The 18,841-nt window shown below is 34.8% G+C and overlaps 1 protein-coding gene across 1 annotated transcript in view; it reads left to right on the top strand.

The window, feature by feature from the left end:
* POF1B (POF1B actin binding protein) overlaps positions 1 to 18,841 on the top strand; it is a 98,753-nt gene that overhangs the window by 68,891 nt on the left and 11,021 nt on the right. Inside the window, exons 8-14 of the mRNA XM_045899858.1 lie at positions 930 to 1,004; positions 10,713 to 10,805; positions 11,635 to 11,748; positions 12,587 to 12,739; positions 13,030 to 13,149; positions 14,219 to 14,347; positions 15,180 to 15,262. Coding sequence (XP_045755814.1) covers positions 930 to 1,004; positions 10,713 to 10,805; positions 11,635 to 11,748; positions 12,587 to 12,739; positions 13,030 to 13,149; positions 14,219 to 14,347; positions 15,180 to 15,262 — 767 coding nt within the window. The remainder of the gene's footprint in view (positions 1 to 929; positions 1,005 to 10,712; positions 10,806 to 11,634; positions 11,749 to 12,586; positions 12,740 to 13,029; positions 13,150 to 14,218; positions 14,348 to 15,179; positions 15,263 to 18,841) is intronic.

The raw sequence follows: 18,841 nt of genomic DNA, 5'->3' as shown, positions 1-18,841 counted from the left end.
CAGAATAATGGCCTCCCAAAGATGTCCACATCCTAATCCCCGAAACCTTTGAATATGTTACTTTAACATGGCAAAAGGGACTTTGCAAATGTGACTAAATTAAGGATCTTAAAGTAAGGAGATTATCCTGGATTATGTGGGTGGATCCAATGTAATCACTAAGGGTCCTTAAAAGAGGGAGGCAGGAGGTCAGAGTTAAATCTGCCAAGAGAAGCCAAGGTTGGAGTGATGAGGCCACCAGCCAAGGAATTCATGCAGCCTGTAGAAACAAAAAAGCAATGAAATAGATTCTCCCCTAGAGCCCACCAAAAGAATGCAGTCCTGCTGATACATTAATTTTAGCCCACTGACTTCCAATCTCTAGATCTATGAGATAATAAATCTGTGTTTCTTCAAGCCAAAAAAAACTAGTTAAAGCTTCTCAGTGTTGTTGTGGCAACATCTTAATTTTTCAGAAGTTATCATAGCTCAATATAAATCCTCAATAAGCTCTTAATTTTATTTCCCCAAATTTTCGTTATTTAAAAAAATCAACCTTGAAAATGTCATATTAACCACCCAGCAAAGCTTCCAGTTTTTGAAAGATACACTGAAATAAAGTGTTTAATGGGATTTGAGAACCATCTTCTTTTTTAAATTACTCTTTTAAAAAAGTAAAAATGGAACATCTGGTTGGTTGCACAAAGCTGTTCCCTAAAATGCCTGGAATTCAAGGTTCTTTCCATAGTGTATATGGTATAATCAATTTTTTAAAAGTAAGAACTGATAAGGCTAGAAATGAAGTTGGTAGCAACTATTGCCCAGAAAATGAAATAATCTTTTGATGTTCCTAAAAATATGCTCTGCTGCACAGAAGTCTGTGAACTACTGACCCTAAGATTATAATACTAATATGCATCTGTTAAATGGATAAACTTCTTTTCTTACAGTCAGAAGACATTGAATCCTTGATTCCTAAAGGATTGTCAGAGTTTACAAAACAGCAAATTCGCTATATTCTGCAGGTGAGGTGGGGTCAAGAGTGGGTGTGAGATCAACAATGACAAACCACTAGCCAAGGATGCTTCCCTTAATTAAGAACAGAAAGTTCTAAGTAAAAATCCTATTTCAGGAGAGTTGATTATACTTTGATTAAACAAGTCTTGCATTATAGTTTGTTCAGACTTTCACTTATATTGAATAACTACCATTCAGGTAAGCATTCTAAAAATACTGTTCCCTGCTGTGGAATGGCCTTATTCTTTCCTCACTGGTATTATTTTCTCAACTTGACTCTAATTTTATAGCTTTGCCCTCATCTTCTCTATTTTCCATTCTACCCCCCCACCTCACCCCTTGCAGTAAGAGATGGGAGAGGCCAATGCCTTGCTTTTTCTGATTTGTAGAATGATAGAGACTACTGGAACAGTAAATTCCCCTACAGTGAAGGGAGAACAGAAGAAGATAGATGTTAAGGGAATATGGCTAAAGAGTACATCTTTATGTAAGAAAGGATTGTAAGATAATCTAGTTCTGTTTAAGTGAGGCCAATTTCTAAATTATTGGTCTTAAACCTTTGTCGGTCATCCAAATATTGGACCTGATGTTATTTTTGTGAAATTTAAATAAAATATTTTTAGTGGCACACTGTGTATTATAAAAAGACAGTGGTGTGGGGAAAACTTATGCTTTGCAGAATCTGAATCTTGGAGACATCCTTGATATTATCTCTGGTGGTGGGATGTCTATTGAAAGTGCATTCAAAACTTATTTCTTTGAAAAACTCTTTCAGAGGATTTTGCATCAAAGTTCATGAGAAACACTAGTATATAGTTTTCTTGTATTCTCTTTGGTTTTGGTATTAGGAGAATACTAGCTTCATAAAATGAATTGGGAAGTGTTTCTTCTTTTTTATTTTCCAGAAAAGACTGTATAGACTTGGTATTAATCCTTCTTTAAACATTTGGTAAAATCCTTTAGTAAAAATATCTGGGCCTAGAGATTTGTCTTTTCGGGAGTTTAAAAAAATTCCAAATTCAACTCCTTAATAGTTATAGGTTTATTCAAATGATTTGTTTCATATTGGGTGAGTTGTGGTAACTTGTATTTTTCAAGGAAGTAATCTATTTCATCTAAATTATTAAATTTATAGTGTATAGTTGTTCATAGTATTCCCTTATTATCTTTTTTATGTCTGCAGCATTTGTATTACTATCCCCTATTTAATTCTTAGTACTAGTCATTTGTGTCTACTTTATTCTTTGTCAGCCTTGCTGGAGGCTTCTCAATTTTATCAATTTTTTTTTCAAAGAACAAGACTTCAGTTTTATTGATCTTCTCTATTATTTTCCTGTTTACACTTCCACTAATTTTTGCCCTTGTCTGTATTATTTCCTTCCTTTGCTTGCTTTTGATATGTTGTTCTCTTCTTTGTCTGGTTTCTTGATATAGAAAGTTAGAGTATAGATTTGAGATATTTTCTATTTTCTAATGTAAGCATTTAGTGCTATAAATATCCTCTCAGCATGGCTTTGGTTGTGCCCAAAAAATTATGATATGATTTTCATTTTCTTTCAATTCTATATACTTTTTAGCTCCCTTTAGACCTCTGCTTTTACCTGTGGATTATTTAGAAGCATATTATTTAGTTTCAGAGTGTTTAGAGATTTTCCTGTTGTCTTTCTAGTACTGATACATAGTTTGATTCCACTGTGGCAAGAGAATATACTTCATATTAGATCAATTTTTTTGAAATGGTAAAGTTTTGTTTTATGGTCAAGATTATGGTCTATATCGGTGTATCTTCCATGGGTAAAAGAAAGGATTAGACACTTTGGTTGATGGGGTTGTTGAGTTCTTTTATATTCTTGTTCATTTTCTGCCAAGTAGTTCTTATCAGTTGCTGAGAGAGGCATATACAAATCTTCAGTTATAACAGTGGACTTGTCGTTTTTTCCTTTCAGTTCTATCAGTTTTTGCATTTCTATACATTTTGTAGCTCTACTGTTTGGTGCATAAAAGTTTAGATTGCTGTGTCTTCTTGGTGAAATGACCCTTCTATCATTATATAATGGTTCCTCTTTATCCTTGGTAATTTTCTTTGCTCTAAAGACATTTTTATCTAGGGGTGCCTGGGTGGTTCAGTCGTTAAGCATCTGCCTTCAGCTCAGGTCATGATCCCAGGGTCCTGGGGTCGAGCCCAGCATCAGGTTTCCTGCTCTGTGGGAAGTCTGTTTCTCCCTCTCCTGCTCCCCGTGCTTGTGTTCCTGCTCTCACTGTATCTATCTCTGTCAAATACATAATAAAATCTTTTAAAAAAGTCATTTTTATCTAATAACAATATAACACTCTTGTTTTCTTTTATTCATGTTTGCCTGGTATATCTTTTCCCCCCAACATTTTACTTTTAATATATAATATATAATATATGTATATACATATTATCAACATATAATGTATTATTTGTTTAAGGGGTACAGATCTGTGATTCATCAGTCTTACACAATTCACAGTGCTCACCATAGTACATATCCTCTCCAATGTCCATCACCCATCCACCCCAGCCCTCCCAGCCCCCTCCACTCTAGCAACCTTGTTTGTTTACTGAGATTAAGAGTCTCTTATGGTTTGTCTCCCTCTCTGGTTTCATCTTGTTTCATTTTTCCCTCCCTTCCCCTATGATCCTCTGTCTTGTTTCTCAAATTCCACATATCAGTGATATCTTATGATAATTGTCTTTCTCTATTGACTTATTTTGTTTAGTGTAATACCCTCTAGTTCCATCCACATCATTGCAAATGGCAAAATTTCATTTTTGATGGCTGCATAATATTCCATTGTATATATGTACCACATCTTCTTTATCCATTCCTCTGTTGATGGACATCTAGGCTCTTTGCATAGTTTGGGTATTGTGGACATTACTACTATAAACATTGGGGTGCATGTGCCCCTTTGGATCACTACATTTGTAACTTTGGGGTAAATACCCAGTAGTGCAATTGCTGGGTTATAAGGTAGCTCTATTTTCAACTTTTTGAGGAACCTTCATTCTGTTTTCCAGAGTGGCTACACCAGCTTTCATTCTCACCAACAGTGTAGGAGGGTTCCCCATTCTCCGCATCCCCGCCAACATCTGTCCTTTCCTGACTTGTTAATTTTAACCATTCTGACTAGTGTGAGGGGCTATCTCATTGAGGTTTTGATTTGTATTTCCCTGAGACTGAGAGATGTTGAACACTTTTTCATGTGTCTATTGGCCATTTGTATGTCTTCTTGGCAGAAGTGTCTGTTCATGTCTTCTGCACATTTCTTGATTGGATTATTTGTCCTTTGGGTGTTGAGTTTGATAAGTTCTTTATAGATTTTGGATACTAGCCCTATATCTGATAAAACATTTGCAAATATCTTCTCCTATTCTGTAGGATGTCTTTTGGTTTTGTTGACTGTTTCCTTTGCTGTTAAAAAGCTTTTATCTTAATGAAGTCCAATGGTTCATTTTTACCCTTGCTTCCCTTGCCTTTGGTGATGGACTATCCAATAATAAAATCTAACAATTTTCAATATCTATGCCCCTAACCTGGGAGCAACCAATTATATAAGCCAATTAATAACAAAAGCAAAGAAACACATCGACAACAATACAATAATAGTGGGCGACTTTAACAGCCCCCTTACTGAAATGGACAGATCATCTAAGCAAAAAATCAACAAGGAAATTAAGATTTTAAATGACACACTGGACCAAATGGACTTCACAGATATATTCAGAACATTCCATCCCAAAGCAACAGAATAAACATTCTTCTCTGGTGCACTTGGAACATTCTCCAGAATAGATCACAACCTAGGTCACAAATCAGGTCTCAATTGGTACCAAAAAATTGCGATCATTCCCTGCATATTTTCAGACCACAATGCTTTGAAAGTAGAACTCAATCACAAGAAGAAAGTTGGAAAGAACTCAAATACATGGAGGCTGAATAGCATCCTACTAAAGAATGGATGGGTCAACCAGAAAATTAAAGAGTTTAAAAAATTCATGGAAACCAATGAAAATGAAAACACAACTGTTCAAAATCTTTGGGATGCAGCAAAGGCGATCCTAAGAGGAAAGTATATAACAATAGAAGTCTTTCTCAAGAGACAAGAAAGGTCTCAAATACACAACCTAACCCTACATCTAAAGGAGCTGGAGAAAGAACAGCAAATAAAGCCTAAACCCAACAGGAGAAGAGAAATAATAAAGATCAGAGCAGAAATCAATGAAATAGAAACCAAAAGAACAGTTGAACAGATCAACAAAAGGAGGAGCTGGTTCTTTGAAAGAATTAATAAGACTGATAAACCCCTGGCCAGACTTATCAAAAAGAAAAGAGAAAGGACCCAAATTAATAAAAGTATGAATGAAATAGGAGAGATCACGGCTAACACCAAGGAAATAGAAGCAATTATTAAAAATTATTACCAGTAACTATATGCCAGTAAATTAGACAATCTGGAAGAAATGGATGCATTCCTAGAGAAGTATAAACTACCAAAACTGAACCAGGAAGAAATAGAAAACCTGAACAGACCCATAACCAGTAAGGAAATTGAAGTAATAATCAAACATCTCCCAACAAACAAGAGCCCAGAGCCAGATGGCTTCCCAGGGGAATTGTATCAAACATTTAAAGAAGAATTAATACCTATTCTTCTGAAACTGTTCCAAAAAATAGGAATGGAAGGAAAACTTCCAAACTTGTTTTATGAGGCCACCATTACCTTGATCCCAAAACCAGACAAAGACCCCATCAAAAAGGAGAACTACACACCAATATCCCTGATGAACATGGATGCAAAAATTCTCACCAAAATACTAGCCAATAGGATCCAACAGTACATTAAGAGGATTATTCACCACGACCAAGTGGGATTAATTCCTGGGCTGCAAGGTTGGTTCAACATCTGCAAATCAATGTGATACACTACATTAATAAAAGAAAGAACAAGAACCATATGATATTCTCAATAGATGCAGTAAAAACATTTGGCAAAGTACAGAATCCTGGGGCACCTGGGTGGCTCAGTCGTTAAGCATCTGCCTTCGGCTCAGGTCATGATCCCAGGGTCCTGGGATCGAACCCCGCATCGGGCTCCCTGCTCCGCAGGAAGCCTGCTTCTCTCTCTCTCCCACTCCCCCTGCTTGTGTTCCCTCTCTTCGCTGTGTCTCTCTCTGTCAAATAAATAAATAAAATCTAAAAAAAAAAAAAAAGTACAGAATCCTTTCTTGATTAAAACTCTTCAGAGTGTAGGGATAGAGGGTACATACTTCAATATCATAAAAGCCATCTGTGAAAAACCCACAACGAATATCATTCTCATTGGGGGAAAAACTGAGAGCTTTTCCCCTAAGGTCAGGAACATGGCAGGATGTCCACTATCACCACTGCTATTCAACATAGAAGTCCTAGCCACAGCAATCAGAAAACAAAAAGAAATAAAAGTCATCCAAATCAGCAAAGAAGAAGTCAAACTCTCACTCTTTGCAGATGATATGATACTTTATGTGGAAAAACCCAAAAGACTCCACCCCAAAACTGCTAGAACTCATACAGGAATTCAGAAAAGTGGCAGGATATTAAATCAATGCACAGAAATTAGTTGCATTTTTATACACCAACAAGACAGAAGACAGAGAAATTAAGGAGTCGATCCCACTTACAATTGCACCCAAAATCATAAGATACCTTTGAATAAATCTAACCAAAGAGGCAAAGAATCTGTACTCAGAAAACTGTAGAATACTCATTAAAGAAATAGAGGAAGACACAACAAAACGGAAAAGCATTCCGTGCTCATGGATTGGAAGAACAAATTTCGTGAAAATGTCAATGCTACCTAGAGCAATCTACACGCATAATGCCATCCCTATCAAAATACCATCAACTTTTTTCAAAGAAATGGAACAAATAATCCTAAAATGTATATGGAACCAGAAGAGACCCCAAATAGCCAGTGGAATGTTGAAAAAGAAAAGCAAAGCTGGTGGCATCACAATTCCAGACTTCAAGCTCTATTACAAAGCTGTAATCATAAAGACAGGAGGATACTGGCACAAAAACAGACACATGGATCAATGGAAGAGAATAGCGAGCCCAGAAATGGACCCTCAACTCTATGGTCAACTAATCTTCGACAAAGCAGGAGAGAATGTCCAATGGTAAAAAGACAGTCTCTTCAACAAATGGTGTTGGGAAAATTGGACAGCCATATGCAGAAGAATGAAACTGGACCCTTTCCTTACACCACACTAAAATATAGACTAAAAACGGATGAAAGACCTAAATGTGAGACAGGAATCCATCAAAATCCTGAAGGAGAACACAGGCAGCAACCTCTTCGACCTCAGCTGCAGCAACTTCTTCCTAGAAACATTACTTTCATTATATATTTTTACATTTTCACTATATTTGAAATTAGCTTCTTATAGAAAACATGTAGTTGGATCAAGTTTTTTTTCTTACTCTGCAAATCTCTGGGTTTTTTGTTTTGTTTTGTTTTGTTTTTTGACAGAGACACAGCGAGAGAGGAACCACAAGCAGGGGGAGGGGGAGAGGGAGAAACCGGCCTCCCGCTGAGCAAGGAGCCCATATATGGCTCGATCCCAGGACCCTGGGATCATGACCTGAGCTGAAGGCAGACACTTAATGACTGAGCCACCCAGGTGCCCCACAAATCTCTGTTTTTAATTGGTGCATTTAGACCAAGTAGTAATTATTTGATAGGTAGGGCTAGCTAAAAATAGCTAGGCTATTTTTGTTTGTTTGTTTTCTGTTCTGTTTTTTGTTTCCTGTGGATTAGTTGAAAATGTTTTTAGAATTGCACTTTTATTTACCTCTAGTACTTTTGAGTGTATCTGTTAGTATAGCCTTTTTAGTGGTTGTTCTAAGAATTACATTATATATCCATAATTTATCTCAGTGTATTGGTGTCAACATTTTGTCAGTTTCAGTGAAATGTAGAAAATTTTGCTTCCTTTATCACTCTTTACTCTCACATCTATAACGTAATTGTCTTAAATATTTCCTCTTTGTGCATTGAGATCCACTGTTATAATTTTTTGCTTCAACCATCAAATATAATTTAGAAAATGCAAGAGAAAGAAAACCTACCCTGTTTTTGCATATTATTACTTATGATGCTATTTCTTCTTGATGCTCCAGATTCCTTCCTTTATAATTTTCTCTCTCTTCAGAGAACTTCCTTCACCCAATTTTTAGGGTAGGTCTGTAGTGACAATTTTTTTTTTTTCAGTTTTCTTCATCTGGTAATGTCTTGATTTCCCCTTCATTACTAAAGGATATTTTCATTAGATACAGAATTTGTAGTTGACAATTCTTTTCTTTCAACACTTAAAAATGGTGTGCTATGTCCCTCTGGCCATTAAGATTTCTGATGAAAAATATGCTGTCATTTGAATTGTTATTACCAATAGTTAAGATTTCTCTTGTTGCTTTCAAGATTTAAAATTTAAAATTTATCTTTAGTTTTAAGAAGTTTGACTGATTGTCTGGGCATAGATTTCTTTGGGTTTATCCTGTTCAAGATTTCCTCAACTTCTTGAATCTATAGTTACATTTTTTGCTAATTTGGGGAAGTTTACAGCCATTATTTCTTCAAATACTTTTTCAGTTTCATCCTCTTTCTTCTTTCCTTCTAGGACTTCTATGACATGCATGTTAGATATGCCTTATACTCTCACAGGTCTCTGAGGCTCTGTTCAATTATTTTCCAATCTATTTTCTCTCTGATGTTCTGATAAAGTACTTTCTTATTGTTCTATCTTCAAGTTTATTGATTCTTCACTCTGTTCTTTCCATTTTGCTTTTTAGTCCATCCATTGAAGTTTTTGTTTTTGTTTTTGTTTTAGCTATTGAGCTTTACAATTTTAGAATTTCTATTTAGTTATTCTTTACATATTCTATTTCTTTCCTGAGATTTTCTGTTTTGTTGCTGAGACTTTCTATTAAGTCTGTTTTTTAAATTTTTATTGAAGTATGGTTATGATGGCTGCTGTAAAATCCTTGTCAGACTATTCTAACATTTCTGTTATCTTGATGTTGACATCTGTTAATTGTTTTTCTTATCAAGGTAAGATTTTCCTGGTTCTTAGAATGACTAGAGATTTTTTAGAAATTGAAACCTGGACATTTTGAGTATTATGTTATGACTGAATCTTATTCAAATCTTCTGTTTTAGTAGGCCTCCTTTGATACTGAAACAACAGAGGACATGGGGCACTGCCTGTTACTGCCAGCTGGGGGTGGAATTCCAGGTTCCCCACTCAGCCTCTGAGTTGACACCAGTCAGGGAAGGAGCTCCTTGTTCCTCCTGGGCAAGGGTAGAAATTGTGGTTCTGTACGAGGGCCCCACTGATTTCACCCTGGTTTGGATGTAGAGGGGTGCCTTATTACTGTACCCGAGTTGGCCTTCACTGACATTGCAAGGTGAGTGGCCTCATTTCTGTTGGGCAGCGATGAAAGTCTTGACTCTTCATTAAGAAAACTCTGACATCACCCCAGCAGGGAGACGGAACAGTATATTATTACTGCTGGATAAGGTGAAAGCCTAGGCTCCTTTCATATTCTCAACTAAACCACAGTGCTTGGGGTCTCATTTTTTTCCTGGTGGGGATGAAAATCCCATCTCTCCACCCTGCCTTCTCTAACACCAACCTGGTAAGTGGTGTTGGTGGATCTTTTTAGAGCCTGGTGAGGGAGAAAGTTTAGGTTCCCTCTTGGCCTTTGATGGTTTGGGTAGAAGTATAAAGTTGAAGGTTATTCTCTGTGGTGTTTGGTTGGAATAGAGTGGTTATTATCTAAAAGTTCTCTGCCTTGCTAGGCTGCTCTTTTCATGGTCCTTTGGCTAGAGAGAGCAGGCTTTTCTAAAAACTTCTGTTGTCTGTATCCAGTGGTGTTTCTGGGTTACTGACTTCTCCAACACCAGTCTGTGATACATGAAGCAAAAAGAAAACCCAGGAACTCACTTCTGTGTCACTTTGGTAGTTGCAATGTTCCTAACCAGACTTCCTTCTTCTTTCCACCTTTCTGAGTCTTTTCATGTTAGTTTTATACATAGTAATGTCCAGGGCTTTCAGTTATACTTAGAAGGAATAGGAGAAAGTATTTCTACTACATCTTTCCGGAAATGAAGTTGCCTGTTTTTTTAACAATTTTTTAAATAAGTGAGTTTAATCTAGTAAAAGGGATTTCCACCCTCCTCTTTAAAATTTGAGATGTTTCTATACTTCAAGGTTAAACTTAATTAGTATTATATTCTTCTCACTTCAGGAAAAATCCATACATTTTGTAGCATACTTAAAGATGTTCATTTTGTTTTTTGAAGTTTGACTGCCTCATCTTTTCTAATTTTTAAATAAAAAATAAAAGCAAATTTAAGAATTTGCTGATAGAGTTCTGTCTTATGAGAAAGATGATACTTCATCATGGAAAAAAAATAATAGACTCTTGTTCTAATCACATAGCTATGATGTCTTCAGGAATACTGATTGAATTACTTATGCATGTTACTGACAAAACTCCTTGTATCACTATTCTAGTAATGCTATATAAAAAATAAAACTGTTAATAAGTTTGCTTATGAGAAAAGAAAAATAAGACTACTATCACTTATATTGTCCATTTGTAAATGCTAGTAAATAAAAACCATCAATCCTTTTCTTTCTCCAGATGAGGGGTATGTCTGATAAATCACTCCGGCTAGTGCTGTCCACATTCAGCAACTTACGGGAGGAGCTTGGACATCTTCAAAATGACTTGACAGTAACACTTATTTTGATTTTTCTTTCCAAAGCCTTCCTAGTTCCTAACATAGAAATGAAGTTATTCAGTCCACCTTTCAAAACTTAATACAATGCAACAATACTATGCTTACCCAGACATACTTATTTTCTTGAAACAATTAATTGAGGTTGAAAGAGGATATAAGAACTCTCCAATGTCAAAATAAAAGAACATTGGGTATGCACTTATTATTTAGTTTACCACTAAGGTAATTTAATACCTATAGCCAGGAAGTAGCTTGCAAAATTAGAATACTCTAACTCATTGAATGGGAATTTCCCCTTTTTCTGTAATAATAAAGCATACTCTGAATTTTTTTGAATACTTGTAAACTTCCTTCTCCAAGAAGTTAGCCTTTTCTATTTTCCATTTTAGTTAGTGTTTTTGATGTCATTAGCTAACTACATTCAGAATACCCTCCATATAATGAATAACTCCCTGAAAACCGGAGTTTTAGTTTTCTGGGTTCTGATGAACACATTTAGACTCTAATTTGGAAATTCACCACCTGCTGGGGTTAACAAGGAGTCTTTGTAGATTTAGACAAAACATTAAAATAATTTGAAGGTTCTGTTTTATTGAATTTATAATTAGTCAATTCATCAAAAGTTCTCTAAGATTTCAGGTTTTTAAAGTTTCATCCATTTGTATCCTATATTTTGCTTGGCATTTTAGAATTCTGTTTTATCAGGCAACTGCAAATGAATGAAGTACTTATTTAAGCCTTCCAATGTAAACTAGCCTTGTACTATGTAGCTGTTGACAAGTTTCTGTAATTCCGAATCTTAACAAGTAATTTTGCTTCTAGTCACTGGAAAATGACAAGATAAGCCTTGAGAAAGATGTGGAATTCAAAGAAAATCAAATAAAAGAGTATGAAGAACTCTTGGCATCAGTGAGAGCAAATAATCGCCAGCAGCAGGTAAGTTGATATCTTCATTGATGATAAACTAGATTGATAGCTTTTCATATGCAGAATTACTGACACACTGTAGTTATGACATACAATCAAGACAGAATTAAAATATGATGGAACAATTTATTCATATAAGAATTGAGTGGCTTTGATTATTTCCAATGACTGAAAGCTCTCTCATAAAAACAGATAACCTTATATACTTTATTTATTTTATTTTATTTTTTAACCTTGTATACTTTAAAGTATACTAATCAACAATTATCTGTGCTGTTGGGTGACAAGAACTGTGTAAATATTGAAAAGCTAAGTTCACTCATTCATTTAATCTACTAAAGTGTTGATAAAAAAGGTTTTGTAGGTCTTAACACACGTTTGTGCAGTGAATAAACAAATTAACTCTAGAAATACTCTCCAGATATCTGAGCAGAGATGATTTCTAAGAAATTATAATGAGCCTCTAAGGCTGATCCCTTCCTAATCTTCATTTCCATGACAGTCCCAATTTTTTCCTCAGTTTCCACATAAATAATCAGGCATATGGTCATATTGGTGCCTACTGGAAGGCGAAATATTGTTGAAGAGTACCGAGAGTCAGATTGCAAAATTGGAACACTGAAAATTCATCCAGTCTTGACCCCTTCTCACTCAAGATAAGCATATCAGACTAGGGGCAAGAATCTCTTTCACGGCTGATTTAACTTACCATTTAAGGGTAAATATATAAGAAAACTGGGCATGGAAAAAATATTTACTTTATTTCCTTGAATTAATCAACTAAAAGAGCACTCTCCTCCAAAAAGGTAGAATCCCTTTGTCTTACTTACTTGTGTCTTCTTTATAGCAAGGACTTCAAGACTCAACCTCAAAATGCCAAGTATTGGAAGAAAACAATCTCTCTCTTCGACATACACTATCAGACATGGAATATAGACTCAAAGAACTGGAATACTGCAAGCGTAATTTAGAACAAGAGAATAAAAATCTTAGAATACAGGTATTAAAATTTTGTTTTAAATTTGTTATTGCCTTAGTTATACCATTGTATAGTATATATATGTCCTATTCCTCTTGAGAAAATATATGGACTGCTTTCTGATGATCTTATATGTAGTTATGTCTCATCTCACTGACATTTGAGCTATATAGTGCAATTCCTAAAAATCGCTCTTATTATTTCAATGCCTCATTTAATCATGTAGCTTTCATCTAATAATAAGTCTGATAATAAAATATGTATTTCCTTCATAACAATCCAATTACATAAATTTATTTTGCCTTGTGTAGGTTTCTGAGACTTGCACAGGCCCGATGCTGCAGATGAAAATGGATGAGATTGGCAACCATTACATGGAGATGGTAAAAAACTTAAGAATGGAGAAAGATAGAGAGATCTGCAAGCTAAGGGTATGTTGATCCTACAGTGCATAAATACACAGGTCAGCACAAACTTTCTAATAAGATAATGATGGTTTCAAGTTTAAAGCTACAAGGAAAAATCAACTAAAGGCAGAGTCAGGAATATGACACAGAAACTTTTGTTTAAATACATATTACTGTGTAGAGAATATTGCTAAATTGTTTTCTAATTTAGGTTAATCAAAATAAGGGTGATATTTGTGAGAATAAGTATGCATTGCCTTATCTTGTAATTCTAGATCAAATTGACTAACTCTTAATTTACTGATTCCTAAATATAGTTAAATATACTTAAATATTTAATGGAAAAACCAACCATAGATTTTTCTCTCCAAATATCATGGTGGAATTTTTTCCAAAAACCAGAATGAAACAAAATATAATTTTTTCAAAAGCCTACCATTTTTTTCTTGCAGATTTCCTTCTCTTGTTTCCTTTTCATCCCGACACTACATATAACATTTTAACTTAACAGCCATCTATGCACAGCTAACATAGTATAGAGGAAAATGGGGAGGATTTGGAGTCAGAATATCTGTCTTGGATTTGCAGCTATGTTGCTTACTAGTTGTGGGACTGTATGTCATGTAACCTCTCTGGTAATCTCATTTACCTATTTTGTAAATAAGGATTTTAATAATACTTATTTCACAGGCCTGCTGTGAGAATTGAGATAAATCATGCAGGAGGAATATTTTGTGAACTGCAAATCACAATATAATATTAGTTATTATTAGTGAGTTTTCTTTAATTAGTATTTGAAGGAATTCTAAAGTACCTATTTTCTTAGCTTTATTTTAATTCTTGTGGTTTAGGATTGTTACTTAAGTAATGCTTAGCCCTAAATAGTAAAAGATATCTTTAAAAAATGAGAAATGCCTAATTGGCATTTTATTCATATTTTACATTCATTAAACTCTACAAATGTTTACAACTATTGGTACTTTACTCTTCATTTCGTAACTTGTAATATGACTTTATGTCACTGAACCTCTTGGAACTCAATTACCTATTTCATAAATTAGATTTATAATTCTTCTTTCTTTTAAATCACTAGACTCAATTAAATCAGTACCAAAAAGATGTTTCAAGAAGAGAAGGAAGTTGCAGTGACTTCCAGTTCAAGCTTCATGAACTGACAAGCTTGCTGGAAGAGAAGGATTCCCTTATAAACCATCAGTCAGAGGTAAGAAGGGAAGTGGCAGAGGTAGAGAGGAACTCAGTTAAGTATGATAAATACTTCCCATGAACTAGAGAAGAGCACATTCCCAAAACTCACTTTATTCATGAAGTAGAATGTAACTGACTGTGAAGAAGTGAAAGATTCATATTTTAGGAGATATAATTCAAATGAAAGCAAGAATTGAAACAAAAAATTGTGTTATTGTGCATTTAATATTTTTAATGCTATATCTCATTAGCAATGATACTCCCAGTAAGACTGTGAGCTTTTTACTCTTTACTATTAGCTGCTTCAGCAAAGGACTGTGTTATATTCCTCTCTGTATCTGTAGCACATGGCCCAGGATCTGTTATAAAATAGCACTGAAAGAAGGAACTACCAAAAATGGTGGCTAATGTTATATCGCTGTTATTGAACTAATGGTGCTTGTAGTAATGATCAGTGATAGACCTTCTGTTAGGAACCAATACCTGCTTCCATATTGAAGTTTCAGTACTTTTCAGCTATGACTATACTTTTCAAGCTTCTTAGGACAAAAAAATTCTCATCTTTATCTTGAGAAACATGCCCATTCAATATCATGTTATCTCTTAAATATAGAAATCCTATACCATTTAGTGAATTCCTGAACAGGCATATTATATAACTTATTAGGTACCATAAAGCAATAATATATGGTATTCAACAGGTGGGGTTGTGGGGTTCTAACTCATGTCCAAGCTAAAAGAGAAGGAAAAAAGTAATTGTTCTTAGTAACCTTGTTAAATGATCGAACATACTTCTTACCTCATGTTTCTACTGTTTTCAAATAATTGTATTGTCTTTTATTTGTAAGGAACTCTCAAAGTTGAGGCAAGAAATGTATTCATCTCATAACCAACACTCCAGTGGTGGAAGGACTACTATTACCACTAAAAAGTAATGTATTTTTAAATGAAATTTGAATATGACTTTAGCTATTATTTAATCCAAGTTATAGCATGTTTAATTGATATATATAACCCTAGACAGAGTTTGTTTTCTGCAGGGCAGTAAATCTAATGAAGAATGAATATTTACACAAAGACATAGCTGTTATGGAAAATAAAATTCTGTAGCACATCTTTCCTATATTTACAATGTATCAAATATGATGTAAGTGAAAAACAATTTGTTGTTTAACCAACCATTTGAGTCAAGATTCTTTCAGTTGCACATGCCAGAAACCCAATTTAAACTGGGAATTAGTTAATTCACTTAGTTGGGATTGCTTGGTGTCCAGATGGATTTGTGTGCTCAAAATATGTCTTCAGAAATATGTCCTTCTTTATCTCTTAGCTCTGCTCTTTCCTATGTAGACATCATTCTTAGGCATCTCCCCTTATAATAGCAATTTGACCACAGCTGACATCCCAGCAATTTAGCAAAATGAAATAGAAAGTGACTCTTTGGAAATAGTTTCAGCAAAAGTCTATTTTGGATATTTCATATAAATGGAATAAAAATGTGGTCTTTCATGACTGGATTCTTTCACTTTGCATAATGTTTTCAAGATTCATCCATGTTTGGGCGCCTGGGTGGCTCAGTTGGTTAAGCGACTGCCTTCGGCTCAGGTCATGATCCTGGAGTCCCAGGATTGGGTCCTGCATCGGGCTTTCTGCTCAGCAGGGAGTCTGCTTCTCCCTCTGACCCTCCTCCCTCTCATATGCGCTCTCTCTCTCTCATTCTCACTCTCTCAAATAAATAAATAAAATCTTTAAAAAAAAAAAGATTCATCCATGTTTTAGTTTGTGTCAGTACTTCATTGCTTATTGTTACTAAATAATATTACATTTCATGGATATACAACATTTTATGTATACAACTAGGAGTGGGATTGCTGGGTTACATGGTAACTCTGTTTAACTTTTTGAGGAGCTGCTAAACTGTTTTCCAAAGCAGCTACACAATTTGACATTCCCACCAGCAGTGTATTGAGGGTTCCAAATTCTCTCCATCCTCCCCAACATTTGTTACTGGTCATCTCTTAGATTATAGCCATTCTAAGGGTGGGAGGTGGCCTCTTACTGTGGTTTTCATTTGTATTTCTCTAATAATTAATATTTAGTATTTTTTCATATGCTTATTGGCCATTTATAGATCTTCTTTGGAGAAATGACTGTAAAAATTCTTTGTCCATTTTTAAATTAGATTATTTGCTTTTTTACTGCTAAATTGTAAGAGATATTTATATATTCTGGATAGAAGTCCCTTATCAGATAAATGATTTTGCAAATATTTTCTTCCATTCTATGGGTTGTCTTTTTACTATCTTAATAGTATCATTTGCAGCACAAGTTTTTAAATTTGAGGAAGTCCAATTAACCTATTTTTTCTTTTCTTACTTGTGTTTTTGGTATCATATTAAGAATTCATTGTCTAATCCAAGGTCATGAAAATTTGCACCCCTGTATTCTCCTAAGAGTTTTATTTATTTTTTTTAAGATTTTATTTATTTATTTATTTATTTATTTATTTATTTATTTATTTATCAGAGAGAGAGAGAGAGCATAAGCAGGGGAAGCAGCAGGCAGAGCAGGCAGAGGGAGAAGCAGGATGTGGGACTCGATCCCAGGACCCTGGGATCATGACCTGAGCCAAAGGCAGATGCTTAACCGACTGAGCCACCCAGGCGTCCCTCTCCTAAGAGTTTTATAGTTTTACCTATTACATTTAGATCCATGAACCGTTTTGAGTTAATTTTTTCTATTGTGTGAAATAGGAGTCCAAGTTCATTCTTGTGCACGGGGCTATCTGGTTGTCCCAGTATCTTTTGTCGAATATGCTATTCTTTCACCCATTGAATTAACTTGGCATCCTTATTGATAATCAAAAGACCATAAATGTAAGGGTAAATTTGTAGATTCTCTGTTTTACTCCATTGATCTATTTGTCTGTCTTCATGCAAGTACCACACTGTCTTAATTATTGTAGCTTTTTAGTTACATTTTGACACCAGGAGTGTGAGTTTTTAAACTTCTTCTTTTCAAGATTGCTTTAGCTATTTTTGGTCCTTTGCTCTTCTATATGTATTTTGGGATAAGCTTGTCAAGGGATTTCATTAAATATGTAAAAAACTTTGGGTATTATTGCCATGCTAACAATATTAAGTCTTTTAATCCTTGAGCATGGGATCCTTTTCCATTTAGATCCTCTTTAATTTCTTTTTTTTTTTTAAAGATTTTATTTATTTATATGACAGAGAGAGACAGCGAGAACAGGAACACAAGCAGGGGGAGTGGGAGAGGGAGAAGCAGGCCTCCCACCGAGCAGGGAGCCCGATGTGGGACTCGATCCCAGGACCCTGGGATCATGACCTGAGCCGAAGGCAGACGCTTAACGACTGAGCCACCCAGGCGCCCTAGATCCTCTTTAATTTCTAAAAACAGTATTTTGTACTTTCATTGCACAAGGCTTACACTTCTTTTTTGTTAAATTTATTTCTAAGTATTATATTCTTTGATGTTCCTGTAATAGAATTGGTTTTGATGTTACTGTAAATAGACTTGTTTTCTTTTTCTTTTTCTTTGTTTCAAGTTTTTATTTAAATTCTAGTTAGTTAACATATAATGTAATACTAGTTTTAGGAGTAGAATTTAGTAATTCATACTTACATATAGCACCCAGTGCTTTTATTTGAGTGTAGTTGACACACAATGTTACATTAGTTTCAGGTGTATAATGCAGTGATTCAACTTCTCTATATGTTATGCTACATTCACCACAAGTGTAGCTCCCACCAGTCACCACGCAACATTATTACAATATCACTGACTATATTCCTGATGCTGTGCCTTTTATTCCTGTGACTTATTCATTCCATAACTAGAAGCTTATATCTCCCACATCCCTTCACCCATTTTGCCTATCTCCCAGCTGCCTCCTTTCTGGCAACCATTGGTTTGTTCTCTGTATTTATAAGTCTGATTCTGCATTTTGTTTATTTTTTGTTGTTCTTGTTTAGGTTCCATATATGAATGAAATCAAATGGTATTTTTCTTTCTTGGTCTGACTTGTTTCACTTTGCATAATACCCTCTAGTTCCTTACAATTGTCGCAAATGGCAAAATCTGATCTTTTTATGGCTGAGTAATATTCCATTATATATCACTTCTTCCTTATCTGTTTCTCTTATTGATGGACACTTATGTTGCTTCCATATCTTGCTAAATAATGCTGCAATAAACATAAGGGTGCACATATCATTTCAAATTAGTATTTTTGTTTTGTTGTGTAAGTACTCACTAGTGGAATTATTGGGTCATATGATAATTCTATTTTTAATTTTTTATGGAAACTTTATGCTGATTTCCACAGTGGCTATACCAATTTACATCCCCATCAACAATACATGAGGGTTCCTTTTTCTCCACATCCTTGTCAACACTTGTTATATCTTGATTTTTGTATTTTAGCATTCTGATAGGTATAAAGTGATATCTTATGGTGGCTTTGATTTGCATTTCCCTGATGATTAAT

This window comes from Mirounga angustirostris, unplaced genomic scaffold, assembly GCF_029215605.1.
Source record: "Mirounga angustirostris isolate CCGP_5_RB_7025 unplaced genomic scaffold, mMirAng1.0.hap1 SCAF_11, whole genome shotgun sequence".
NCBI lineage: Eukaryota > Metazoa > Chordata > Mammalia > Carnivora > Phocidae > Mirounga > Mirounga angustirostris.
Note: the sequence above shows the minus strand (reverse complement) of the source record. Positions and strands in the feature narration are given on the sequence as shown.